Below are 27570 nucleotides of genomic sequence, written 5' to 3'. Positions count from 1 at the left end.
TAGGCTGTCTCGTCGTTGTCGGTGATCAAGCCTACCACTGTTGTGTCGTCTGCAAACTTAATGATGGTGTTGGAGTCGTTCCTGGCCATGCAGTCGTGGGAGTACAGGAGGAGACTGAGCACGCACCCCTGGGGGGCTCCAGTGGTGAGGATCAGCGTGGCAGATGTGTTGCTACCTACCCTCACCACCTGGGGCCGGCCCATCAGGAAGTCCAGGATCCAGTTGCAGAGGTAGGTGTTTAGTCCCAGGATCCTTAGCTTAGTGATGAGCTTTGAGGGTACTATGGTGTTAAACACTGAGCTGTAGTCAATGAATAGCATTCTCACATAAGTGTTCCTTTTGTCCAGGTGGGAAAGGGTAGTGTGGAGTGTAATAGAGATTGCATCATCTGTAGATCTGTTTGGGCGGTATGCAAATTGGAGTGGGTCTAGGGTTTCTGGGATAATGGAGTTGATGTGAGCCATTACCAGCCTTTGAAAGTACTTCATGGCTACGGACGTGAGTGCTACGGGTCTGTAGTCATCTAGGCAGGTTGCCTGTGTTCTTGGGCACATGGACTATGGTGGTCTGCTTGAAACATGTTGGTATTACAGACCTAATCAGGGACATGTTGAAAATGTCAGTGAAGACACCTGCCAGTTGGTCAGCACATGCCCGACACACACGTCCTGGTAAGCCATCTGGCCCCGCAGCCTTATGTATGTTGACCTGTTTAAAAGGTCTTACTCACGTCGGCTATGGAGAGCATGTCGTCCGGAACAGCTGATGCTCTCATGCATGCCTCGAAGCGATTTAGCTAGTCTGGTAGGCTCATGTCACTGGGCAACTCGCGGCCGTGCTTCCCTTTGAGTGAATGAACAGTCATCTCTACCCCTAGACCCATCTCACCCCACCCTATCGATCCCTACTCTCTTACCACCCTCACCCAAAAACCCATTCAAACCACCCATGTTCCATCACTTCCCTTACTGTACAAGCCACTCGTCTCTCTTCTCATCCAAGCGTCTCGTCCCCTTATCTCCACCACTGACTTCATCTCTCCTTGGATCCTACCCTCTCATGCCAAACCCAGAGACCTAACCACTTCATTTCCCCACCACATTGTCACTGTGCACACACACACACACACTAGATTGAGTGCAGTCTTTATTTGAGCGCTCAGCCACTCCATAGCCTCAGAGAGATCACAGCAAAAAGGGTGGGGAGCAGAATCAAAACAAAAAGTAGTTCAACACATTTAAGTTCATTCATTCATATTCAGTCTCAACACAACCATTTAAAGTGCATTTCAGATTGAGATGTTTCTTTTTTGACAAGCTCACAGTGACAATTACACAGACATAGATATTGGATAGACATAAATAATTAGTATTGTGTACAACAGTATGCTCTCAATCGTTAACGTATTGCACATTAAATAACAGTATAGCAAACATGGAATTAAAACAGAAGTGGCAAGAAGATAAACACAAATACATGAGGAAACACAACCAATCCTCTGAGCAGAGTCTCTCCGTTTTAATTTCCTGTCATAGATGAGGAAAATAAGTTATACAGTACAATGTACAGTCAATGTGATGCTAGCGAGGTGAAAGAAACAGTCGTCATACAGTACATCTGCCATATTGATTAGTGTATTCAAAACAGACTCATGTTATGGCGTTTAAGTTCACAGCAGTGATATCAGACGACAACAAAGCAGAAGATTATGGACCTGAACCCAGTCCTCACTGTCCATAAGATAAGTGGCCAGGACTTTCTAATTACCAAGTGACCTGACCAGAAGAATACATTTAAAAAACTGGGGTAGTGATAGCCCAATTTTTCCTTGGCAGGTCACAAGGTCGGGGACAGCTCTAGGCCCCAACATCTGTGAAATGGTGGTGGGGGGGGGCGACAACTGCGTTCCAAATAGCACCCTATTCTCTAATAATAATAATAATAATATATCCCATTTAGCAGACGCTTTTGTCCAAAGCGACTTACAAGTCGGCTGGGGCCACTACTTTTTGCATATGGGTGGCCCCAGTGGGAAGCGAACCCACGACGCTTGGCGTTGCAAGCGCCATGCTCTACCGACTGAGCCACACAGGACCCTATATAGTGCACTACTTTTGACAAGGGCTCATTAAGCTCTGGTCAAATTTTGTGCACTATAAAAAGGGAATGGGGTGCCGTTTGAGATAATGAGGGACAATAAACAGATCGTAATGAGCAGCAAACACATGCCACTGTTTACAATGTAATTTCATGAATTAAACTACTGTTTCAACATTTCCAGTTTAAAAAAAGAGGGAAAAAAGTTAAATGAGCTTAAAAACTGAGATCTGTTCTAAATTCGTTCAAAAGACGAGCAGCACAGCGGCAGATCTACTTACGACTGCTCACAAGGACAAGGGGGCACACCAGAGTGCATTGAGACGGCAGCAAAGCAAATCTGAACACTTGAAATTCAAAACGTCAGAGCTGAGACAACACTGGAAGCATAGCTTGGCCTGCTTTTTGAATACAGAGGATGCTTCTGTAGTGAGACAGACAAACAGGTTTGCCCTTCCCAGTCAGAACAGGTTGTCTGTGTGAGTCTGGGACAGTGAATACTAAGTGAGGCTGGCATTCTAACATCTGATAGCCTGGGAGAGCATAATGCATCCCTGTGTTGAACCCTGTAGAGGGGCGGAGGAAGCCCCACTGGCAGCCAGATGCAGCAAGGAGTGGGAATCACCTGTGAACCCAAGGCAGACCTCCTTCCTCTTTCAGCAACACAGCCGGGCAGTGGGACCAAGCTCCAGAACCACACTCATCTACATACCAAAATGTTATGTTCAGGACTGGGGGAAAGGAAGTCACAAAAGCAGGCACTTCTGTAATACACAAGAACAGCAAGAGTGCTTTATGGTGAATACTGCTACGTGATGCTATCCCATGCAGTCATTTTGAGGGCAAGTTATTTACTTGACATTTGTTTCATCTACATACCATAATATGGTAAGCCAAGCAAAGCTAGACAACCCAAAAAATAATAATGCATGACCAACAAGTCTCAACCCTTCTCAATAACTTTAAGTCACTCCTATTTTGGGGTTTTTTGGGTGAGAATATCTCAGAGACAAACATGTTAGGGCTTCTGTTAAGATCTGGTTAACATTAAAAACTAAATATTCATTCCCCCTGAACATTCTAAATCCTTTAAGTCAAGGACTCTGACTGTCAAACAGGAATTTATTAAATTAATCTCTTCCTCATCCCGACAAACCTCAAATAGTTTGTTTGTTTGTTCATCATTGAAGAGATTAAATGTATAAAAAGTATTTGGTTCTTATCTGGGTGGGATTGGAAGCAGCCGTGCATTCCAAACAGCAGAGTTGATTTGGGGTGACGTTTAATAGGTCCCGAGGCAGATTCAGATCAGGGTGATGTTGTACGCATGCGTTGTAGGGTTGCTACAGAAAGCACTTCATATCGCTTGACAAAAACATATAAGGTGAGTGCTCGTGATGACCATTATGGGTCATGGCTTCCAATCATTTAGGAATGGGAAGACAAATACTTGGTGGCAGCAAAACAAGTGTTTCAGATATCAAGTACACTTACATCTGGCTTTACATGTGCCCATAACGAGAAGGGTTCATGGAGGCAACCAGCTCATTGCCCATGACAAAATGTACCACTGTGACTTATCTTCCATGACTAGGGCACAACTGTGTTGCATAGAAAAACATGTAAAGCTTTAGCTGGGGAAGAAGAAATGCCAAATTAAGTTACAGAAATAGGCATTTTTATTCTAGTCTTTGAGATCGTTTTGACTGGGTGACGTTCCGCTCATTCTACAACGTACACTCAGCCAACTGACTTGGGATCAGTTATGACATCAAGGAAATAAGGACCTGATAGGTCAAGGGTACAAATGGTGCCCATTGGCTACTACTTAAAGCTCACAAGGACTAAACATAGTAACAGACCAGGAAGTAGTTAGACATGATGGCTTTGAAGAAAAGCAAATGAGTCATTGTGTCCCTCTCCATCCTCCTTGACACTCTGCCCCACCGTGATGCACTCATTGTAAGTCTATCACCTTGAGGAAGGAGTGAGAGAAGTAGTAGTGAACAGTAAAACATAAAAAAAAATGGAGAGTTAAGTCTCGGCAGATGTCAAAGGAGCATGCCTGGCCCTGCTGTCGACAGGGACACACTGAGCGTGTGCGTAACCCACTCGACATCCTCACACCCCTCCACTGTGCCACTCAGCCGTGTTACCATGCCAACTGGATCCGACTCAGAATCATTACGGAATCACGTGGAAGTTGCCGCCAGCCTCTGCATTACACCAGCAACATTGTTTCATGCTAGGAAATTATTTATCTTTCTTCTGCCCCCTTCTATTCAGGGACCTGGGCCTGAAGCACGTCTGCTGTGTAGTTGGGCTGAGAGGCTGAGCTCTTCTCTGGTGCAGCCTCATTAAGGTAGCATGTGGGTGACCCTCTACCCACAGACCAAACTAGACCTGCTCATGATGGAAGCACAGGGGGAACAAAGGTGGCTCAGAGAGCACCAATTGCACAAGATGGCTCCTCTGATCTCTTTGTTGTCCCTGTGTCGCAATCAAACTGCACCACCACACAGACAAAGACAGACTATCGGTAGACAGAAGGGTACAGTGCACAATACAGCTACTTTTGAGAGTGCACTTAAAAACATAAGGCATTCTCAGGGTACAAGGCAGAAATAATAAAGATGTTTTAAAACCAGAGAACACAGGGGGCTGCTGCGGGGAGAACGGATCATAAACCATGTGTTGTATTTGATACCATTCCAATGATTCCGCTCCAGCCATTACAACGAGCCAGCCCCCCCCCCCAAATTAAGGTGCCACCAACCTCCTGTGAGAGAGACATAATACTGGCTGTGTAGCAAGGGGAACTTTAGAACATCACTCAGCAAGTAGCCAGAGGGACAATATCTGAAGTAACAAACTATATTCTCTAGTCTATACAACCAAATGTTCCCCTTGAAGTCAAGAGATTCTCTGTTCCTGTAACCGTTCCACTGTGTCATATTGCCTTAATCCCTCTACCACAGTTACGCAGAGATTATATCAGGTAAATTAAAGTTCCCGTCTACAGAGAAATCAAAGTTATACTAAGCCCAACCACTACATACAGGCAGTTGTTCAGTAAGTAAAGCTTGACATTAACTTTCTTAGCCACATGTCCTTCAGACAAGTAGAACTGTTTTTTTACTTGTCCGAAAGCTCAAGTCACTTGTTTATCTATTTGTAAGGTTAAAATATTCAGTGTTCAACGAAAATCTTGACAGCATAGGAACTACTTGTCAATTAAGCTATTAAAAAATATATATTCTTAGACTTTGGCAGAATTACATGGCCAGTATTGTACATGGCCAGCATTGAATATGAGAGGATTTTAGGGCTTGCGAGATGGTTTTACAACCGGCGTATGCAGAATTGGTTTCATCAACTGTGCACACGTATCAACTGCGTGTCCGACATTTGTGGTTATACACGAGCGCGGGTGGAAGTATATTTTAGGCCATCGGACATTACATTAATACATGCTAATAGCTAAATAGTTAAGTAGTGAGAACAAGCCAATCTACACAATATGGCTGTTGTATATCATTACTTTACCTGCTGCGCAAATGTAGCTCTCCTCTGACAAGGTGATGCAAACTTTTCCAGCATTTTCATTGTCGACCAAAAATGAGCTATAACTGGGCAAATAACTCACTAACTAGCAATGAATATTAACATGTGCACATGCGGCTTGCTTTGATCTCAAAAACGCATCTCGTGACTGCATGATTGAAAGATCGCTTGTGCCCGTCAATGCAGGCCTACAATAATTATACTCTAAAGCGCTCTGCAGAGATTAGGAGGACACTGATCCAATTCTGATCGGATTCGCCTAATTGTTTGTGATTTCTTTTATACTAAACATTTTTTTACTTGTCCAGTCGGACAACTTAAATCTACATTCTTCATAACCAATTTTTTTGGGGGGGAAAGCAGACAGGTATTAATGTCGAGCCCTGTAAAGTCTAACCCAACTGAGTATGTATAAGTCACAATAAATGCTATATTGAGGCCAGATAACGCGGTGTTCCTAAGCATGTTCATTATCTTGGGAAAAGTTTTGGCCAGAAAGTAAAGTTGCAATTGTAGCTTGTTGGGGCTGGAGGGAATATAAAGTTAAGCATCCTGCCATTTCCCACTTTGAAACAGAACTTCACAAAAACAACAATCTATTTATCTGCGTACAGATAGTGTTGAAGCAAGTTTTTCTTTGGGGGGGGGGGGGGGTAAACAATAAGGTGTTATGCTTGACTTCTTCGTCTGAGACGATATCAAATGTGTACATGGGTCAATTTTTTTTCTGACCCTGAGTGATTCTTATTGGAAGAGGTTAGATAAAATATTATTATGGGTTATATATTATATATAAGTCTGCATGCCATCCTTTCTCACAGGGTAGACATGGTAACCTTACTAAGGGGAGGTCAGAAGCCTCTAGAAGAAGTCTGATCTTTTGGGTCTGAGTGGGTAGAGGGTGGTGCTGAATGGCCTTACTAGAGGGCACTGTTTGAGAATTGAGAGAGAGCAATCAGTGGCCCTTTGGCTTGGGGAGTCGTAAGAGGGTGGGAGGGCCTAGACCTCTGGCCTTGAGACCACCACTCTCTGGTTCTCTGAGGCCTGGAGTCTGTCTGGGTGCTCTGGTCCGAGGGAAGGCGGGCAGGGCAGGGCCCAGAAAGGAGGCAGATGACTGGGGTGTGGAACTGTAGCAGGGTTGACCTCTGGAGGCAGGTGGGAGCAGACTCAGCCTGAACTGTGGAGCTATGTGGCCTGGCCTGAGACCACCCCTACCCTGGATTCCTCTCACCACCCTGGGGAAGCCTGCCATGGACATCTGGGTGGTGGTGGGGCCTTCATGTGGCCTCTTAGGGATGGAGGCTTTCTTCAGAGAGCCGGGGGACTGCGAGAGACAAGGTGGAGGGATCCTTTTGGCTGAGTCCAGCCTGAGTCTTGATCCAGGGTGGGGAGGAGAACATGTCTGGCCCTCCGGACCCTCGGAGTCACTGATCTTCAACTGGGTGCTGAGCAAGAGGCTAAGTTCTTCTGAGCCAGGGAAACAGCCAGCAGGAGGGGTGGAAGCAGGGCTAGGGCAAGCCAGGCCAGAGCGGGAGCTGTGCTGGGCCTTGCTGGCCAGACTGTCCCCCCTACCACAGCCAGGGTTAGAGGAGGCCAGCTCACTGGGGGCCAGCTCACTGGGGGCCTCGGTGTGGGCTGAGTTTGTTAATCTTTCCTGGGAGTGGGGTTGGTGCACCCTGTTGGGCCATGGCCTTGAAGGCTGTAGTATTTGAGGCTGGGGGAGGAGAGAAACATACGTTAAGCATCTAAAACAGTATATAAACAAAACTAGAACTAGAACCATTGTACTCCATCATAACAAATATAATCAACTCTAAATCATTTCTGTTCTTTGGCTTTTGAAACAAATATTTTGTAGAGTCTATTATGCCTAAGCAATGTTTTTCCCAAAACAGCAGTGTCAGTCTCTTGACAGTTGCACAACAAGCCCACAATTCCCACGAGGCTGTACAGTGTGTACCGTAACGCCTCTCCCTTTTCTTACGAAGGTAGAGAAAGAAACAAACTGCGCCGCATTCAACACATGAAACGCCGTCGGAGATGGCGCTTTTGATTCCGGGGACTCTTTGGAGTCTGCAGCCAGGCTTGTCACAGTGCTGCTGCGTGCTCCAGTACAGTAGTCGCAGTCTCTCTGCACTTATTAGCCATGATGTTACCGATGCAGAGGCTGGGTAGGAGAGGTCACCATCAAAAGAGCCCTCCTCCTGCCTGCAGACTCGCTCGCCTGACTACATGTTGCTTCCTCCGATGACAAATAAGGCAGACATAGGATGGCAGTAGCTCTCCCGGGCCGTGTCTGGCCACCAGTCGCCAGCGTACCAAGTTGCCCTGGCATGCCGCCATGCCAGCACATCCTTAATTAGTGAAAAGGTTAGCGGTGCACGCTGGGGCATCAGGGGACTACTTCAGCCCGCTCATGCTTTTTGGGTGGGGAAGATGGCGGCTGCCCGGCCTCATACACACCTACCTGTCAGTCAAACAGAGAGAGAGAAGCAGTAGACAGGCTAGCTGACTCAAAGGGAATTATTCTGTCAGATGACACGTCTGTTTGGAAGGTGGGAGTTGGAGGCTGGCCAGGGCAAGAGGAAGTTGTGTATTCATCACAGCTGAAAACACAACAACAAATCCCCATGGAGAGGAAAGGTGAGGACTTACCTGCCATTGTTGGGGCATTTATCGGCATGGCCAATTAATTAAGGCCGATTTCAAGTTTTCATATTCGTAATTTTTTAACACCAATTATGGCCGATTACATTGCAATCCACGAGGAGACTGCGTCGCAGGCTGATCACCTGTTATGGGAGTGCAGCAAGAAGCTTAGGTAAGTTGCTAGCGAGCATTAAACTTATAAAAAACAAAATCAATCTTAACATAATCACTAGTTAACTACACGTGGTTGATAATATTACTTGTTAACTAGCTTGTGATGCGTTGCAAGCAATCACAGCCTACATCACCAAAAGGGTGATGTTTTAACAAAAGCACATTAGCAAAAAAAAAAGCACCATCGTTGCACCAATGCCTTTCTTAAACTCAATTACACAAGTATTTAAAAAAAAAAAAACTGCAATACAGTGAGGAAAAAAAGTATTTGATCCCCTGCTGATTTTGTACCACTGTTTGCCCACTGACAAAGAAATGATCCGTCTATAATTTTAATGGTAGGTTTATTTGAACAGTGAGAGACAGAATAACAAAATAATCCAGAAAAATGCATGTCAAAAATGTTATAAATTGATTTGCATTTTAATGAGGGAAATAAGTATTTCACCCCTCTGCAAAACATGACTTAGTACTTTGGTGGCAAAATCCTTGTTGGCAATCCCAGAGGGGTCTTTAAGAGTGTGCTCCTAATCTCAGCTCATTACCTGTATAAAAGACAGAAATCTTTCTGATTGAGAGGGGGTCAAATACTTATTTCCCCCATTAAAATGAAAATCAATTTATAACATTTTTGACATGCGTTTTTCTGGATTTTTTGTTGTTGTTATTCTGTTTCTCACTGTTCAAATAAACCTACCATTAAAATTATAGACTGATCATTTCTTTGTCAGTGGGCAAACGTACAAAATCAGCAGGGGGTCAAATACTTTTTTCCCTCACTGTATTTATTTAGTTAAACGAAATGCATGTTAGCAGGCAATATTAACTAGGGAAATTGTGTCACTTCTCTTTTGCGTTCAGGGCAAGCAGAGTCAGGGTATATGCAGCAGTTTGGGCCGCCTGGCTCGTTGCGAACTGTCTGAAGACCATTTCTTCCTAACAAAGACCGTAATTAAATTTGCCAGAATTTTACATAATTATGACATAACATTGAAGGTTGTGCAACGTAACAGCAATATTTAGACTTAGGGTTGCCAAAGGTTGGATAAAATATGGAACGGTTCCATATTTCACTGAAAGAAACAACATTTTGTTTCTAAATGATAGGTCATTAATATGGTCAAATCCAGAAACTAAGGCTCGTATTTCTGTGTGTTTATTATATAATAATTAAGTATATGATTTGATATAGCAGTCTGAGCGGTGGTAGGCAGCAGCAGGCTCATAAGCATTCATTCAAACTTGACTGCGTTTGCCAGCAGCTCTTCGCAATGCTTGAAGCACAGCTCTGTTCATGACTTCAAGCCTATCAACTCCTGAGATTTTGCATTATTTAAACCAAATTGAACAGGTTTCCTTATTTATTTGAGACTAAATTGATTTTATTTATGTACTATATTAAGTTCAAATAAGTTAATTCAGTATTGTTGTAATTGTCATTATTACAAATATTAAAAAAATAATAATAATAAAAAATGATTAATCGGTATCAGCATTTTTTGGTCCGGTATCGGCGTTGAAAAATCATAATCGGTCAATCTCGAATATGAACATAATTGAAGGAGTGAATAGAAGGAAGCATGAACGTAATGAAAATATTCCAAAACATGCATCCTGTTTGCAACAAAGCACTAAAGTAATACTGACAAAATGTTCCTGAATAAAAAGGAATCAAATGCAACACATTACTCAGTACCATACCATACATCATTTCAAGCATAGTGGTGGCTGCATCATGTTATGGGTATGCTTGTAATCATTAAGGAGTGGGGAGTTAATGGATCTAAGCACTGGCAAAAACCTGGTTCAGTCTGCTTTCCACCAGACATTGGGAGATGAATTTGCCTTTCAGCAGGACATTAACCTAGAACACAAGGCCAAATCTACACTGGAGTTGCTTACCAAGAAGGCAGTGAATGTTCCTGAGTGGCTGAGTTACAGTTTTGACTTAAATCAGCTTGAAAATCTATGGCAAGACTTGAAAGTGGTTGTCTAGCATTGATCAACAACTAGTTTCACAGAGCTTGAAGAAAGAAAAAAAAAGGAAAAAAAGGGCAAATATTGTACAATCCAGGTGTGGGAAGCTCTTAGAGACTTACCCAGAAAGACTCACAGCTGTAATCACTGCCAAATGTGATTCTAACATGTATTGACTCAGGTGTGTGAATACTTATGTAAATTACACTGAACAAAATATAGAACGCAACATGCAAAGTGTTGGTTCCATGTTTGATGACCTGAAATAAAAGGTCCCAGAAATGTTCCATGTGCACATTTGTCCTTTGTCAAGATAATCCATCCACCTGACAGGTGTGGCATATCAAGAAGCTGATTAAACAGTGTGATCATTACACAGGTGCACCTTATGTTGGTTACAATAAAAGGCCACTAAAATGTGTAATTTTGCCACAACAAAATTACACCGATGTCTCAAGTCCTGAGGGAGCTTGCAATTGGCATGCTGACTGCAGGAATGTTCACCAGAGCGATTGCCAGATAATTTAATGTTAATTTCTCTACCATAAGCCGCCTCCAACTTCTTTTTAGAGATTTTGGCAGTACGGACAATCGGCCAAACAACCGCAGAGCACGTGTATGGCGTCGTGTGGGCCAGCGGTGTGCTTATGTCAACGTTGTGAAAAGAGTGCCACAAGCTACGGACAACGAACACATTTGCCTTTCATCTATGACAATTTGAATGCACAGTGATACCATGATGAGATCCTGAGGCCCATTGTCGTGATAATGCACGGCCCCATGTCACAATATGTACACACTTCCTGGAAGTTTCCCATTTCTTCCACAGCCTGCATACTCACCAGACATGTCACCAATTGAGCATGTTTGGGATGTTCTGGATCGACGTGTACGACCGAGTGTTCCAGTTCACGACAATATCCAGAAACTTCGCACAGCCATTGAAGAGTTGGACATTCCAGTCAACAGCCTGATCAACTCTATGCGAAGGAGATGTGTCACACTGCAGGATGCGAAGGAGATGTGTCATGCTGCAGGATGCGAAGGATATGTCACGCTGCATGAGGGAAATAGTGGTCTGATCCACACGTCTAACTTTCTTTTTTTAAAGGTCACTGTGACCAACAGATGCATATCTGTATTTCCAGTCATGTGAAATCCATAGATTAGGGCCTAATAAATGTATTGACTTTTTTCCGTATATCAACTAAGTGAGTAAAATCTTTGAAATTGTTGCATTTATATTTTTGTTAAGTGTAAATATCTGTATTTAATTTTCAATAAATGTGCAAACATTTCTAAACATTTTCTTATGGGGTATTGTGTGTAGATGGGTGAAAGGAACAACAATTCAGTAAATTTTGAATTCCGGCGATAACAACAAAATGTGGAAAAAGTCAAGGGGTATGAATACTTTCTGAAGGCACTGTAAATGCAGTTATTCTTTTTGATCTGTTGCACAGTGATCTGTGTACATAAATATTCACATGTATAGCTTTGAGCTTCGACATCTCAGCAGATCAGATGCCTCAAAGTTTAGCCTTACCAGTCCTCAACTTATTACCACGATTCATTGACTATGGAGATGAATTCAGTAGTCCACACTGCCATCCGCTGGCCGCTGCTTTGTACTACACCACCTTGCCCATTTTATATTTAAATAATTTAGCAAGACAGTTTAATCCAGAGTGATTTACAGGGGAAATTGAGATTAAGTGCCTTGCTCAAGGGCACAGAGATTCGCAACGGGATTTGAACCGGCAACATTTCTGTTACTGGCTCAACACTCTTAAAATGTGAAGGCTAACTGCCACTGGACCTAGCCCATCCTCTGGCACTGTGCTTAGAATAATTTACACACCACACTCCCCCTTATTTTATGTATTGGGCCGATCTTTGGCTTTAATGTCAAAGCTGCTTTGATGGTCCTGGGGCTATTTCAACAGGAAAAACATTTTCCCCTAGAGTCCAGATAGTCAGGGACAGCAGGGACAGGTTCAGTCAGCAGGGTCCGGGACCTGAGAGTAGAGGGGCCCCTGGCCCCTTCAGTAGTCTGCAGACTGACTGAAGTGGGGGGGAATCTGGCCCCTGGAACGAGGCTTCATAAATAATGGATGACAACTCAAGGGGATTAGGGAGTGGCAGCTAACGACAGGTGAGACAGCATTCTTGAGCCCATCGCAGCAATGGAGAGAAGGGGAGCCTGGTTTATAAAGCCCAGCGGGTGTTTCAAGGAGGGAATCACCTTGCCTTCCCCTCAAAGCCAGAGAGGGACACAAGTGCATGCGTGGGTGGGTGGGGGAATGGATAGTACCGCTCTACTGCCAAACCAGAGCTTTCCACTCATCCACTCCCACCGTCTCTCTCTCTACATTCATCACCTCGCCACCCGATCACTGATGTTGCAAATACTGCTCAGCTCCGCTAATTTTATTTTAATTCTTGCACGTCTGAATTGACTCCAAACACATTCGAATAATGACAATGGATACCCACAAGCAATTTCCAACGAGCACACAGGACTTCAATACTAATTAAAATTATAATAAAAAGGAGAGGGGGAAAATACACTTTCAGACCATAATGGAGTCTGACGGATGACGAGACATGGGGGAAATAATATACATTTGTGGATCAGTTCCATCTATCAACTTCCCATGCATTCACCACAAAAATAACATATGGAACCATGCAAAGAATTTTATTGCCAATGAAGGCCATAGAGATATGTTCAATTCATTTGTTTAGTTCTTGCCTGGTTTAGATCGTATCTGGTCGCAAATACAGTGCCTTGCGAAAGTATTCGGCCCCCTTGAACTTTGCGACCTTTTGCCACATTTCAGGCTTCAAACATAAAAGATATAAAACTGTATTTTTTTGTGAAGAATCAACAACAAGTGGGACACAATCATGAAGTGGAACGACATTTATTGGATATTTCAAACTTTTTTAACAAATCAAAAACTGAAAAATTGGGCGTGCAAAATTATTCAGCCCCCTTAAGTTAATACTTTGTAGCGCCACCTTTTGCTGCGATTACAGCTGTAAGTCGCTTGTGGTATGTCTCTATCAGTTTTGCACATCGAGAGACTGAATTTTTTTCCCATTCCTCCTTGCAAAACAGCTTGAGCTCAGTGAGGTTGGATGGAGAGCATTTGTGAACAGCAGTTTTCAGTTCTTTCCACAGATTCTCGATTGGATTCAGGTCTGGACTTTGACTTGGCCATTCTAACACCTGGTTTTGTTTATTTTTGAACCATTCCATTGTAGATTTTGCTTTATGTTTTGGATCATTGTCTTGTTGGAAGACAAATCTCCGTCCCAGTCTCAGGTCTTTTGCAGACTCCATCAGGTTTTCTTCCAGAATGGTCCTGTATTTGGCTCCATCCATCTTCCCATCAATTTTAACCATCTTCCCTGTCCCTGCTGAAGAAAAGCAGGCCCAAACCATGATGCTGCCACCACCATGTTTGACAGTGGGTATGGTGTGTTCATGGTGATGAGCTGTGTTGCTAACGTTTTGCATTGTTGCCAAGTTCAATTTTGGTTTCATCTGACCAGAGCACCTTCTTCCACATGTTTGGTGTGTCTCCCAGGTGGCTTGTGGCAAACTTTAAACAACACTTTTTATGGATATCTTTAAGAAATGGCTTTCTTCTTGCCACTCTTCCATAAAGGCCAGATTTGTGCAATATACGACTGATTGTTGTCCTATGGACAGTCTCCCACCTCAGCTGTAGATCTCTGCAGTTCATCCAGAGTGATCATGGCCCTCTTGGCTGCATCTCTGATCAGTCTTCTCCTTGTATGAGCTGAAAGTTTAGAGGGACGGCCAGGTCTTGGTAGATTTGCAGTGGTCTGATACTCCTTCCATTTCAATATTATCGCTTGCACAGTGCTCCTTGGGATGTTTAAAGCTTGGGAAATCTTTTTGTATCCAAATCCGGCTTTAAACTTCTTCACAACAGTATCTCGGACCTGCCTGGTGTGTTCCTTGTTCTTCATGATGCTCTCTGCGCTTTTAACGGACCTATGAGACTATCACAGTGCAGGTGCATTTATACGGAGACTTGATTACACACAGGTGGATTGTATTTATCATCATTAGTCATTTAGGTCAACATTGGATCATTCAGAGATCCTCACTGAACTTCTGGAGAGAGTTTGCTGCACTGAAAGTAAAGGGGCTGAATAATTTTGCACGCCCAATTTTTCAGTTTTTGATTTGTTAAAAAAGTTTGAAATATCCAATAAACGTCGTTCCACTTCATGATTGTGTCCCACTTGTTGATTCTTCACAAAAAAATACAGTTTTATATCTTTATGTTTGAAGCCTGAAATGTGGCAAAAGGTCGCAAAGTTCAAGGGGGCCGAATACTTTCGCAAGGCACTGTATATCAGTTTGTCTCTGTGGATAGTTTGTCCTCTGACAAGTTTCGGTGTTCCTCAAGGTTGCATTTTAGGACCACTATTGTTTTCAATATATATGCTAGCTTTTGATGAGGTCATTTGGAAACACAATGTCAACTTTCACTGCTGTGCAGATGACACACAACTGTACATTTCGATGAAACAAGGTGTTTCAGACACATGGATGGCGGCACATTTTATTATTATATTCGGACAAAAGAGATCTGCTGTTTGATCTGACAATCTCGTTGGTTGTAGTCTTAATTTCTTTTTTTTTTATAACTGCACCCTAATCTCGCTTTTGACGAACACATCACAAATATTTCAAGAGTAGCTTTTTCCCCCATCTTTATAACATTGCAAAAAAAACATGATTTTCTCACTTCACGATTAGACAACCGTAATGCTCTACTTTCCAGCTATCCGGATAAAGCACTAAATAAACTTCAGTTAGTGCTAAATATGGATGCTAGAATATTGATTAGAACTACCCAAAAGGTATCCTATTACTCCAGTGCTAGCCTTGGAATCCTGTTAAGGCTAGGGCTGATGAAGGTTTTACTCAGTCTCAACCTTGAAGTTTTTACTGAAGACTCATCTCTTCAGTAGGTCCTATGATTGAGTGTATTCTAGCCCAGGGGTACGAAGGTGAACGGCAAGGCACTGGAGTGATGAACCACCCTTCCAGTCTTTGCCTGCCCTGCTCCCCTCTCTCCACTGGGATTCTCTGCCTCTGACACTACTACGGGGGCTGAGTCACTGGCTTGCTGGTGCTCTCCCATGCCTTCCCTAGGCAGGATACATCACGTCTTGCCAGGCTTTATTCGCTACACTCCACTTAAGTGGGTTGAGTCACTGATGTTATCTTCCTATATGGTCTTGCACCCCCATCGGGCTCGTGTGGTGGGGGAGATCTTACTGGGCTATACTCCGCCTTTTCTCAGGGTAGTAAGTTAGTGGTCTGTTGATATCCCTCTAGTGGTGTGGGGGCTGTGCTTTGGAAAAATGGGTGGGGTTATATCCTGCCTGGTTAGCCCTGTCTGGTGTATTTCGCCTGTCTTATCTGGTGTCCTGTGTGATTTTAAGTATGCTCCCTCTCTTCCCTTCCAGTGAACTTGAACCCAAGGACAATGCCTCAGGACTACCTGGCCTCAAGGCACCTGGCTGTCCCCATCCCCAGTCCATCTGGTCGTGTTGCTGATCCAGTTTCTGCTGTTCTGCCTGCGGCTATGGAACCCTAACCTTTCACCGGACCTGCTGTTGAGAGAGTCTCTCTCTCTCACACATACACCACCTGCTGTTTCTATACAGCACTTTGTGGCATCTGCTGATGTAAAAAGGGCTTCATAAATACATTTGACTGATTGAGTCAAATCAGTTGCTGTAGGTAGTCTGCTTTTCTGGCAAAAAAAGATGAACTAATCTGACTGGATTATAAATTGCTCTGGAAAGAAGCAGCTGCTAAATAACTACAAAGTAAATATAGAAAGGTGGTCGATGCAAAGCCAGACCTGTATGGGGAGAGGTGGAGTGGCTTGGGGGGAAAAGAGGGAGAAAGGGAGAGAGCGTGTGAGAGAGAGCATAGGAGGAGGGTGAAGAATGTAGGAAGGAAGATGTGAATTGTTGTCAGAGTGCGGGCGATGCAGGGTGACCTGATAGAAACACAATGGGAAAGAAGCAGCCTGTCAAACACAGGTGAACTGTAAGGTCAAACTGCACCAAGGAGGGACAACAACACCAGACAAAGGAGAGATAAGGGCATCATCAGACCAGAACCAGGCATTCCTCATCATGCAGATGGGATAGATGGAGGGAACAGAGAAAAGGAAGGAGGGATGGTTTGGGAGAAATACGAAAGGGTACTGTACCACGCTGTATCGCTGATGTAATGCACAAGCTGTTCCACTCCTTGCCAAGGTCAGTGTGGGAGAGGCAGAGGGAGAGAAACAACAAGGAAGAAGGGAGAGAAATAGGAGGAGAGTGATTTAGGTTAGGTTGATGGAGGAGTCCAGAATGGACGGAGAGTCATCAGTCCATTCTTCATTAATTGATTGATCACACACGGGTATGTTTTACAACACAAAGAGACTGAGGCATGTTTGGTACGTGTACCACACATACACACACACACACACACGAATGTTCATTAAGAAATAGACTTGTTCTGTGCCGTTCAATGACACACTAATCTCTCGTGGACAGAGGCAGGTATTGTAGCATCTTTCAACAGACTGTGGGAAACGAAGACTAACAAGGAACTTTGTCACTGGTCATTTGGGCAAAAATCACAATTTCGGCAGGGGTGTTTGTATCTTTCAAAGTTCGGAGGGGTGAGTTGACATTTTGGCCCATGCTTTGGCTGAGAGTTTACTTTAGGGGGGGGGGGGGGGTGGAGACTTCGTTAGTCTCGTTTCTCATACATCTCCACCCCCAGAACCTAATCAAGCATCTGACTCAATTACCCCAGATTTTAGTTCTGTGTTTCCGAGACTAATGACACACTGACAGCCTTCAATTACTCACAGCGCAAACACCTGGAACACTCACACTACTATGCATAGAACACCAGCAGTTATCCTCTTCAGTTACTCCCTCTAGTTCCCAGTTGCTCCTAAAAAGAGCTATGGCATCACTCAACCAATGGAGGGTGAAGAAAATTCATTAAAAAATGAGTTCAATTACAGAGGGAACTATTCACTCATTAGCAGATGTGCGTGGAATGTCGCTGGACTGAAATGTGTGGGATCAAAGCGGCGCCGCTCTGTCGAGCGTGACGGAGAGAACTGCTGATTCGGGGCAGGGATGAAGAGAGGGATGGAGGGGAGGGAGAGAAACAAAGGCTGGGGAAGTTTTGAGCCTGAGGTGAGGGATACGGCCCCATAGTCCTTGGCGACAGGCGTCTAACCAAGTCCCACAGATGGAGATCAAAGGGCAAAAAGGAATGAATTAACAGAGGGTTTTTCATCTCTCGCTCTCCATTTTGTCGTAATTTTCTCTCTTCTTCGGAATCTGTCCATCTTTTTGGTCTTAACCCATTTCTCAGCATATTGTAGGCGTCACTGTGCTTTGACTGCATTTAAAAAGAGACTAGCGAGGAGACTGGAGCACTTAGACTTTTCAGAGAGTTCTTACAATGAAAACACCATGGCTACACAATAACAGTGGGTGCTAGAGAGATTACTACCAAGGCAGATTGTGGGTCTCAAGTCTGCTCTACAGGTCAAGTATCAGACTGGAAGAGCCTTTCGATATGTCAGCCAGTTTGAAAACTAGAAAAGTGGGTTGTGATGCAGACATGTAAGCGAGCAACAGAGAAAACAGATCTGTGACCAATTGAGGCAGCAAAAAAGAGAGCTAACTGGAGAGGATAGAAAATGATAACTAGAAGGGAGAAAGAGAATTTGCACTTGCTTGATTGTCTGGGTGTAGCCAGTCAGCATTATGCTCTAAGACTCTAGGGACTGAAGCAGGGTGGCAGGGTAATGGCATGGGGACACAGATGCAAGGCTCTATAGGGTATGGGTGGTGAGGGGTAGGGATGGGGGGCACTGTTAGGGACTCACTCTGTCTGCTGTGGTGGGGCATGCATGCCCGCAGGGTCCCCTGGTGAGAGCGCTGCCAGGGAGAGAGGAAAGGAGCAGGCAGAACACCCTGTGCAGAGAGAAGACAAACACCAGAGGAAATAACACACACCAGAGAGAACAGAGAGATAGACAGAGAGGATCGAACCCAGCCATCCCTCCGTGGAGTCGGTAAGTGAGTGATTGGTCTCCAGTCACACACAGGGATGGCATCTTAAGAGGAACAGAGGTGTCCTGGCATCTAAGGATCATGGATTGGTGTGTGTGTGTGTGTGTGCGCACAAGTGTGTCAGTAAAGACCTACAGTGTCTTCAGAAAGGTATTTATACCCTTTGGCTTATTCCATTGTTGTCTTACAGCCTGAATTCAAAATGGATTAATAATTAAATGTACAAATACCCTATAACATGACAAAGTAAAAAACATATTGAAAATGAAATATACACTGAACAAAAATAAAACGCAACATGCAACGAGATTTTAATGCGTTACAGTTCATATAAGGAAATCAGTAAATTGAAATGAATTCATTAGGCCCTAATCTATGGATTTGACAAGACTGGGAATACAGATTTGCATCTGTTGGTAACACATACCTTTAAAAAATATATATATTTTAAAAACCAGTCAGTATGACCACCATTTGCCTCATGCAGCACATCAAATCTCCTTCGCGTAGAGTTGATCAGGCTGTTGATTGTGGCCTGTGGCGTTTTGTCCCACTCCTCTTCAATGGCTGTGTGAAGTTGCTGGATATTGGAGGAAACTGGAACACGCCGCCGTACACGTTGATTCAGAGCATTCCAAACATGCTCAATGGTTGACCTGCAGTCAGGTCAAGCCCCTGGTGAGGACGACGAGCACGCAGATGAACTTTCACTGAAGTTTTCTGACAGTTTGTGCAGAAATTCTTTGGTTGTGCAAACTCTGTTTCATCAGCTGTCCGAGTGGCTGGTCTCAGACGATCCCGCAGGTGAAGAAGCCGGATGTGGAGGTCCTGGGCTGCCGTGGTTACACATGGTCTGCGGTTGTGAGGCTGGTTGGACATACTGCCAAATTCTCTAAAACAACATTGGAGTGGTTTATGGTAGAGAAATTAACATTCAATTTTCTGGCAACAGCTCTGGTGGATATTCCTGCAGTCAGCATGCCAATTGCACGCTCCCTCAAAACTTGAGACATCTGTGGCTTTGTGTTGTGTGGCAAAACTACACATTTTAGAGTGGCCTTTTGTCCCAAGCACAAGGTGCACCTGTGTAATGATCATGCTGTTTAAATCAGCCACACCTGTCAAGTGGATGGATTATCTTGGCATCAGAGAAATGCTCACTAACAGGGATGTAACTAAATTTTTTCACAACATTATTGAGAAACACGCTTTTTGTGATTATGGAACATTTCTGGGAACTTTTATTTCACCTCATGAAAAACACTTTACATGTTGCGTTTATATTTTATTTCAGTGTAGAAATCTAATTTGCACAAGTATTCACACCCCTGAGTCAATACTTTGTATAAGCCCCTTTGGCGGCGATTACAGCTTTGAGTCGTCTTGGGTATGTCTGTATCAGCTTTGCACATCTGAATTGGGGATATTCTCCTTTCTTCCTTGCAGATTTTCTCAAGCTCTATTAAGGTAGATGGGGAGCAGCGGTGAATAGCGGTCTTTCCACAGATTTTTTTTAATGGAATTCAAGTCTGGGCTTTGGCTGGGTCCCTCAAAGTCTTTCACATTCTTGTTCTGAAGCCATTCCAGCATTGCTTTGACTGAATGCTAGGGGTCATTGTCCTGTTGGAACGCAAATCTTTGCCACCAGTTTAAGGTCATTTGCACTCAAGCACATTCTCAATGATTTGCCTTCATTTGGCTCCATTCATTGTTCCCTCTATCCTTACCAGTCTCCCAGTCCCTGCTGCTACCACCACCATGCTTCACGGTAGGGATGGTGTTACACAGGGGATGAGCTGTGCATTGTTTTCTTAAAACATAGCGCTTTGCATTCAGAATCTTTTGCCTTTTATGCTCTCTAGAGTCTTTCACATGCCTTTTTTTTTCTTCACATGTCTCAAACTCCAAGCATGCTGTCATGTGCTGTCATGTGCTGTCATGTGCTGTCATGTGCCTTTTTCTCAGGAGTGGCATCCATCTGGCATTTCCCATAAAGCCCAGATTTGTGAAGTGCTGTAGAGACGGTTGTCCATCTGGCAGGTTCTCCCATCTCAGCATAGGAACTCTGTAGTTCTGTCAGAGTGATCATTGGGTTCTAGGTCACCTCCCGGACCAAGGTCCTTCCTGCCCGGTAAGCTCCAGTTCCTTGGACTTCATGGTCTAGTTTCTGCTCTGACATGCACTGTCAACTGTGGGAACTTCTATTGATAGGTGTTTCTTTCTAAATCATGTTCAAACAACTGAATGTGCCACAGGTGGACTACCATCAAGTTGAATTGACAAGGGTGATCAAAGGTAATTAGATGCACCTGAGCTCAATTTGGAGCATATTAGCAGAGGTGTGTGAATACTTAGGTAAATGAGATTTCTGTATTTCACTCTGTCATTACGGGGTATTGTGTGTAGATGGGTGGGAAAATATAGATTTATTACATATTGAATTTAGGCTGTAACAACATGTGGAATAAGTCAAGGGGTATGAATAATTCCTGAAGGCGCTGTAGCTTAGAGCACCATACTCTCAAACACAGGATACTCAGACATGAGGACCAGGGAGACTGGGGGGGGGGGGAATTAGTTGAGATGGACATTTCTCCAGCGCCTCAAATTGAGAAAATATGCTGGGATGGGGTGCAGCCACCAGCCTATTCCCCCATTGCTACACCCACACTAATGTGACGCCACTCGTCTCTCAGTCCATCCCCAGACAGGGTGCCTGCGATGTCTTCCTGTACGATACAATCACACTCACCCTCCACCGGTTCAGACGCACCTGCCAGGGAGTGATTTGACATGGGGGAGGAAGATGAGAAATGTAGACTAGGGTCACCTCTAAACTCATAGCTACCTGACATGACAGGTACTGTTATTGAAGCTGCAAGAGGCTCAGTGAGAGGGGATTGGTTGGTTATTGAGTTTACCTTTGCTTTGGGGGGGTAGGGATGAATTATTTGTGAACTGACACTACAGATCAATTGTGCTCATTATGGTTGATGCCAGTTTCTCTGCAGTCTGGATAGACAGCATCATTTCTCGAGCTCATTACAATGTCGCCTCTCTCAACCCTCCCCCTCTTTTGTCACTCTTTCTCTCTAACACACCATCAGTATTTCTCCAAGACACTGTTGCCTGTTCCATTTATCAGTATTGATTAGTAGGACTATGACTAATCCGCTAGGGATCGGCTTTTCTAAAAACCGTTACCATGGTAAACCGGTGTAGCTGTGACAATGAGGAACATTTTCCCTTGCGTTTCTGAATACATACAGCCTGATAGGCAGTATACCGACTTGACTTTGTGACATCACACACACTGCAAAGACAATCTTGTCATTTCCATTGGTCCATCAAGCCTGTCACGTGGGGATGCGGGAGAGACAGTTTCACAGAGGGAACCAAAGACACATTTTAGAATTTGGCTGAAATGGATAGCCACCGTTTTACGGGCTCCTGGCCAATTCCGTTATATTGTGTGTTTATTTGCGCTGATCTGAACTTTTCTGTACATAATGTTTATGCCATTGTTTCCTGTAATTAAAAGACCTTCTGGATTTCAGAACAGCGATCACTAACCTCGATTTGAATGAAGATTGCTACTGACACGCATCTAGTACCGGGTTGGACCCCCTTTGCCTACAGAACAAACTGAATTCTTTGGGGCATGGAAACAGTTCAATTGGTATCAAGGGACCTAAAGTGTGCCAGGAAAACATTACCCACACCATTACACCACCAGCAGCAGCATATACCATTGCCACCAGGCAGAATGGGGCCATGGACTAATGCTGCTCACGGCAAATCCTGACTGCCACCATCATGACACAACAGGAACCGGATTCGTTGGACCAGGCAATGTTTTTCCAGGACTCAATTGTACAGGTTTGGTGATCATCTGCCACACTTGAGTTGCTTTCTTGTTTTTAGTTGATAGGAATGGAACCCGGTGTGGTCGTCTGCTGCAATAGCCCGTCCGTGACGAGGGCCGACGAGTTGTGCATTCCGAGATACCGTTCTGAAAAACACTGTTGTACTGAGCTGTTATTTGTCTGTTTGTGGCCCGCCTGTTACCTTGAACGAGTCATGCCATTCTCATCAACATCAACTGTTTTCGCCCTGAGGACTGCCACGGACTGGATGTTTTTTGTTTGTCGCACCATTCCCCGTAAACCGGCCCTACCATTTTCTCTCTCTCTGCATTGTTGGGAAGGGCCCGTATTTCACTGTTAGTCTACACCGGTTGTCTACAGAGCATGTGACAAATACAATTAGATGGATTTGAGCTAGAAATACTATGATTGGAGTTCAGCACTAAGAGACAGCATGGTGTGAGGAATCCCGTGCCTTTGAGACAGAGATACTCTCAAGCCACTGTCATTGTGCCTCTGTCGGCTTGCTTGATTGATTGTTTGTTTGTGTGCTGACGCTCACACGCTACACTTTCCTTATCTGGAGACAGCGGGGAGAATATTGTCACCGTTTCCCTCATAACTGAAAAATGAAATGTCAGGGCTATCACGTTTCCCCTTCAAAAAAAACTGCAGCGGTTAGATACAAAGGAGAAACAATTAAAGACGACGGGAAAGGCTTTCATTTCGGTGGCACCTGACTTATCTGTTTGCTGATGGGCACTTGTGTGTCTGAACATCTGAACGCTGGCGAATTCAAATTAGAGTGGCGTAAGGTATGTGCCTTGGTGAACGCCACCACAGCCTCGCCCGTCCTCTTATCTCCTCTTGCACCCCGGAAACGCATGGTTCCTGCCCTAGTCCCAGCACCAAAGCCCACCCACCGTCCCCTCCATCACCCCACTCCCTGCACACAACCAGGTACAACTTGTCCATTACCTTCTTCAGGTAAAGTACAAACCCAAGCTGTATATCTGAACCGAACCAAATTTCCGACAGTTTCCCATCTAAACCTTATTCCAAAACCGCAAAGCAGGAGGGTGAATGAATCCAAATCATGGCGGGATACAAAAGTGACCAGAAGTGCGCCGCCACCGGGTGTGGGTGTCTATGATTGAGCACCATGCCTCCCTGCCGCTCACCTCATGGCGCCTCTCACCGGTATATGCTGATATGCTGGTGTCCTTTGGCAAGGTGTAAAAATGAGACCCCTGTGCTGCGTTACTGGAGTGCATATTTCAAGCGGAGCCTTCTTTTAAAAAATCTAAATCAGGCTTGTGCCGCTGCCAAACCCAACAAGCCTGTCTATCACGGGGCGGCTAGCGGCGTGAAAAAGCGATTTCCATGTTATTGACGGTGCTACTTTGTTCTGCGCTGGGCTTGGAGGTGCCCTTGGTTTATTTGGGCCAGGCAAACTAAAGGGCAGCTAACCCCCTGGATATGCATTTATTGTTTGTCATTAGTGATAGTCCTGTGATTTATGCTGCCCAGGCTGGGCTGAGGCCCTGTTTCATCAGAGAACACAGAAAGATCGCAGTAGTGTACCAGACAGGCAGGCCACTACGCAGCCAAACACACTGGCAGCCTGCTTAGGAAACAGGAGCAAGGGGGGGCCCATGGGCCCAGTCATCCCTCTAAACTGGCATTGTTCAGCCCACGCAACACCCTGCTACAACAGGCCCCCAGGCTGCCTTACTGTTGGAACATGCTGTCTGTCCAAGTGGCAGAGGCCAGAAACTCCTGGCTGCTTGGCTTGACCAGAGCGCTGGCTGTCAGAGTAAAAAGATGACACCTACCTAGCTAAGTCACTATTAGGGGTCCTCCAGCAGCTACAGTATAAAGTTATACAGTGCCGTCGGGAAAGTACTCAGACCCCTTGACTTTTTCCATATTTTGTTACATTACAGCCGTATTCTAAAATGTATTAAATACAAATAAATCCTCAGCAAGCTACACATAATACCGCATAACGACAATGTAAAAACAGGTTTTAGGATTTTTATTCAGACCCTTTGCTATGAGACTCAAAATTGAGCTCAACTGCATCCTGTTTCCATTGATCATCCTTGAGATGTTTCTACGACTTGATTGGAGTCTACTTGAGGTAAATTCAATTGATTGGACATAATTTGGAAAGGCGCACACCTGTCTATATAAAGGTCTCAGAGTTGTCAGTGCATGTTAGAGCAAAAATCGAGCCATGAGGTCAAAGGAATTGTCCGTAGAGCTCCAAGACAGGATTATGTTGAAGCACAGATCTGAGAAAGGGTACCGAAAAATGTCTGCAGCATTGTAGGCCAAAGAACACAGTGGCCTCCATCATTCTTAAAAGGAAGAACCACCAAACTCTTACCAGAGCTGGCCGCCCTGCCAAACTGAGCAATCGGAGGAGAAGGGCCTTGGTCAGGGAGGTGACCAAGAAGCCGATGGTCAATCTGACAGAGCTCCAGAGTTCCTCTGTGGAGATGGGAGAACCTTCCAGAAGGACATCCATTTCTGCAGCACCCCACCAAATCAGGCATTTATGGTAGAGTGGCCAGACGGAAGCCACTCTTCAGTGAAAGGCACATGACAGCCCGCATGGAGTTTGTCGAAAGGCACCAAAAGACTCTCAGACCAAGAGAAACAAGTCTGATGAAACCAAAATGTAACTATTTGGCCTCAATGCCAAGCGTCACATCTGGAGGAAACCTGGCATCATCCCTACGGTGAAGCATGGTGGTGGCAACATCATATTGTGGGGATGTTTTTCAGCGGCAGGGACTGGGAATCTAGTCAGGATCAAGGCAATGATGAACGAAGCCAAATAAAGGCAAATCTTTGATGAAAACCTGCTGCAGAGAGCTCAGGACCTCAGACCGGGGCGAAGGTTCACCTTCCAACAGGTTAACAACCCTAAGCACACAGCCAAGACAACACAGGAGTGGCTGCGGGACAAGTGTCTGAATGTCCTTGAGTGGTCCCAGCCAGAGCCCGGACTTACACCCGATCGAACATCTTTAGAGAGACCTGAAAATAGCTGCGCAGCAATGCTCCCCAGCCAACCTGAGAGCTTGAGAGGCTCTGCTGAGCGAAATGGGAATAACACCAAATACAGGTGTGCCAAGCTTTTAGCGTCATCTACAATCTCTACCAAAGGTACGTCAACAAAATACTGAGTAAAGGGTCTGAATAATAATGCACATGTGATATTTCAGTTTAAGAAAAAAAAATTCTAAAAAACTGTTTTTGCTTTGTCATTGTGTGTAGATTGAGGGGAAACTACTATGTAATACATTTTTAAATAAGGTTGTAACAAAATGTGGAAAAAGTCAATAGGTCTGAATAGTGCCGAAGGTACCGTATGTGTGTGTGTGTGTGTGTGTGTGTGTGTGTGTGTGTGTGTGTGTGTGTGTGTGTGTGTGTGTGTGTGTGTGTGTGTATGTATGTATGTATGTATATGTTATAGAGCTTTAAAACGGCTAGAAACATTTCACAGCTCCTACAGAGCTATGACTTGGAATAGAGAACACTTGCACGGTGAGAATCCAACAACAACAAAAACTGTCAACAGTAAATATGACCAGGACATGACAGTGGGATGGACACTCGCTCTCTCTCTCCGAGACATACAGGAAGCAGCACTCACAGCATGTCCCCTCCATGGTGGAGTCTGTGTGGCCTTGTCATGGTAGGTCACCGTCACTCTTTCCACATCTCTTCCAGGTGGACTGTACTGCTGGCAGTGGCATCTCATGGCCTTGACAGGAACAGCCTAAATCAAGAGAGAGACACACACACGTCATTCAGTTGAAACTTCACAGACACTAACACACTGTCATTCAGTTCAATCATGTTGTTTGTTAGTTTCAAATGGGAATTTCAGGGGTAGACTATTCAAGAGAGTCATTCAGTTGAAGCTACACACAGATACCAATACAATATCATTCAGGTCAATCATGTAGGCCTATTGGTTCGTTGCAAACTGAATTGAGTTGCCAAGACAAGTTGCCGGTGCAGTGTGTGTTTTGAGTTGGTTGCATGCGTGTACATTTTAATTACAACTACTCAGTTTAAGATTCCTAAAATCTTAATTATCTGTCGGAGTACTTCTTTAATGACCAGGGTGTTGGGGACAAGATGACAAACAAACACCCAAACCAGGGCTAGAATAAAATATGAGCGATCATATAAAATATCATAAAAACAAAATGTGAGACGACAGAACCTTTCATAACATTTATAGTAGAAGTGTAACAAGGTCATAAACTGCAATGAGTGTGTCTGCTTCATTGTGTACGCTCATACGATGCCGGTCTCTAGCACTCTGTTTAGGCCAGGGACACTCAGGAGCAATGAGCAGTATGAACACTTCTGCAATGGCCACTGGCCCCCACTCGAAACAAGCCTGCAACAACAGCCCTTTTATTACCCAAAGAAAACACCCCACAGCCCAAAAGACAAATGAAACCCTCCAATGTTCTCCATCTCACAACCTCAGAGGAGAGGAGAGCAAGGGTGGCCTTTGGCTGTGGCCCGAGTATGACGCGAACACACACACACACACACACACACAGAAAAGCAGATGCAGACTAACACGCAGACGGCACACACAGAGGACAGTTGAAACGCCACAACCACTCTAAATCATCATGTACCGGTACGGTAGCAGTGTCCTCTCTTAGGACTCCCTCATCTTCCATTACATATTCTAGGACCGGACAGACTCGCTTTGTGTTTGTACTCTTTCAAGCATTCTTCAAAACCCCAGGGCTCTTTTTAAAACACACACACACACACACACACAACCTTTCATCCCCATACGTCACGCTCATCGTTCTGATTACATGCATACAATTACCTGCGCAAACAATTAGAAACCTCAAGGGCTTATAGACTCCAGGAAATGCAAGCAGAGACTGACGGATGCTCCACTCTTAAAGCTTGTGGGAGTACTGAAAGCACCATACAACATGGCATTCTTAAAACAGCCATATGCTTCCACAAAAGCAAACCCTTTCACAAACAGTAAAGAGAGTATGCACATCAGAGACACTACGGCACG

At 44.5% G+C, this 27570-nt stretch overlaps 1 protein-coding gene across 3 annotated transcripts in view; it reads right to left on the bottom strand.

Annotated features, from left to right (window-relative positions):
* Nucleotides 1–1133: 1133 nt before the first annotated feature.
* LOC135523864 (serine-rich coiled-coil domain-containing protein 2-like) overlaps nucleotides 1134–27570 on the bottom strand; it is a 100655-nt gene continuing 74218 nt past the window's right edge. The window contains exons 9-12 of one of the 3 annotated variants that reach the window (XM_064950842.1): nucleotides 26155–26280; nucleotides 18435–18522; nucleotides 16740–16779; nucleotides 7205–7375 (exon numbers count right to left, since the gene is read on the bottom strand). In XM_064950842.1, coding sequence (XP_064806914.1) covers nucleotides 7306–7375; nucleotides 16740–16779; nucleotides 18435–18522; nucleotides 26155–26280 — 324 coding nt within the window. In that variant the 3' untranslated portion in view covers nucleotides 7205–7305. Of the gene's footprint in view, nucleotides 7376–16739; nucleotides 16780–18434; nucleotides 18523–26154; nucleotides 26281–27570 lie in introns of all 3 variants that reach the window. The other 2 variants (XM_064950843.1, XM_064950841.1) reach the window with 2 other exon arrangements.

Source organism: Oncorhynchus masou, chromosome 31 (genome assembly GCF_036934945.1).
Source record: "Oncorhynchus masou masou isolate Uvic2021 chromosome 31, UVic_Omas_1.1, whole genome shotgun sequence".
NCBI lineage: Eukaryota > Metazoa > Chordata > Actinopteri > Salmoniformes > Salmonidae > Oncorhynchus > Oncorhynchus masou.
The sequence above is the reverse complement of the archived record's forward strand: the minus strand, read 5'-3'. Positions and strand labels throughout refer to the sequence as shown.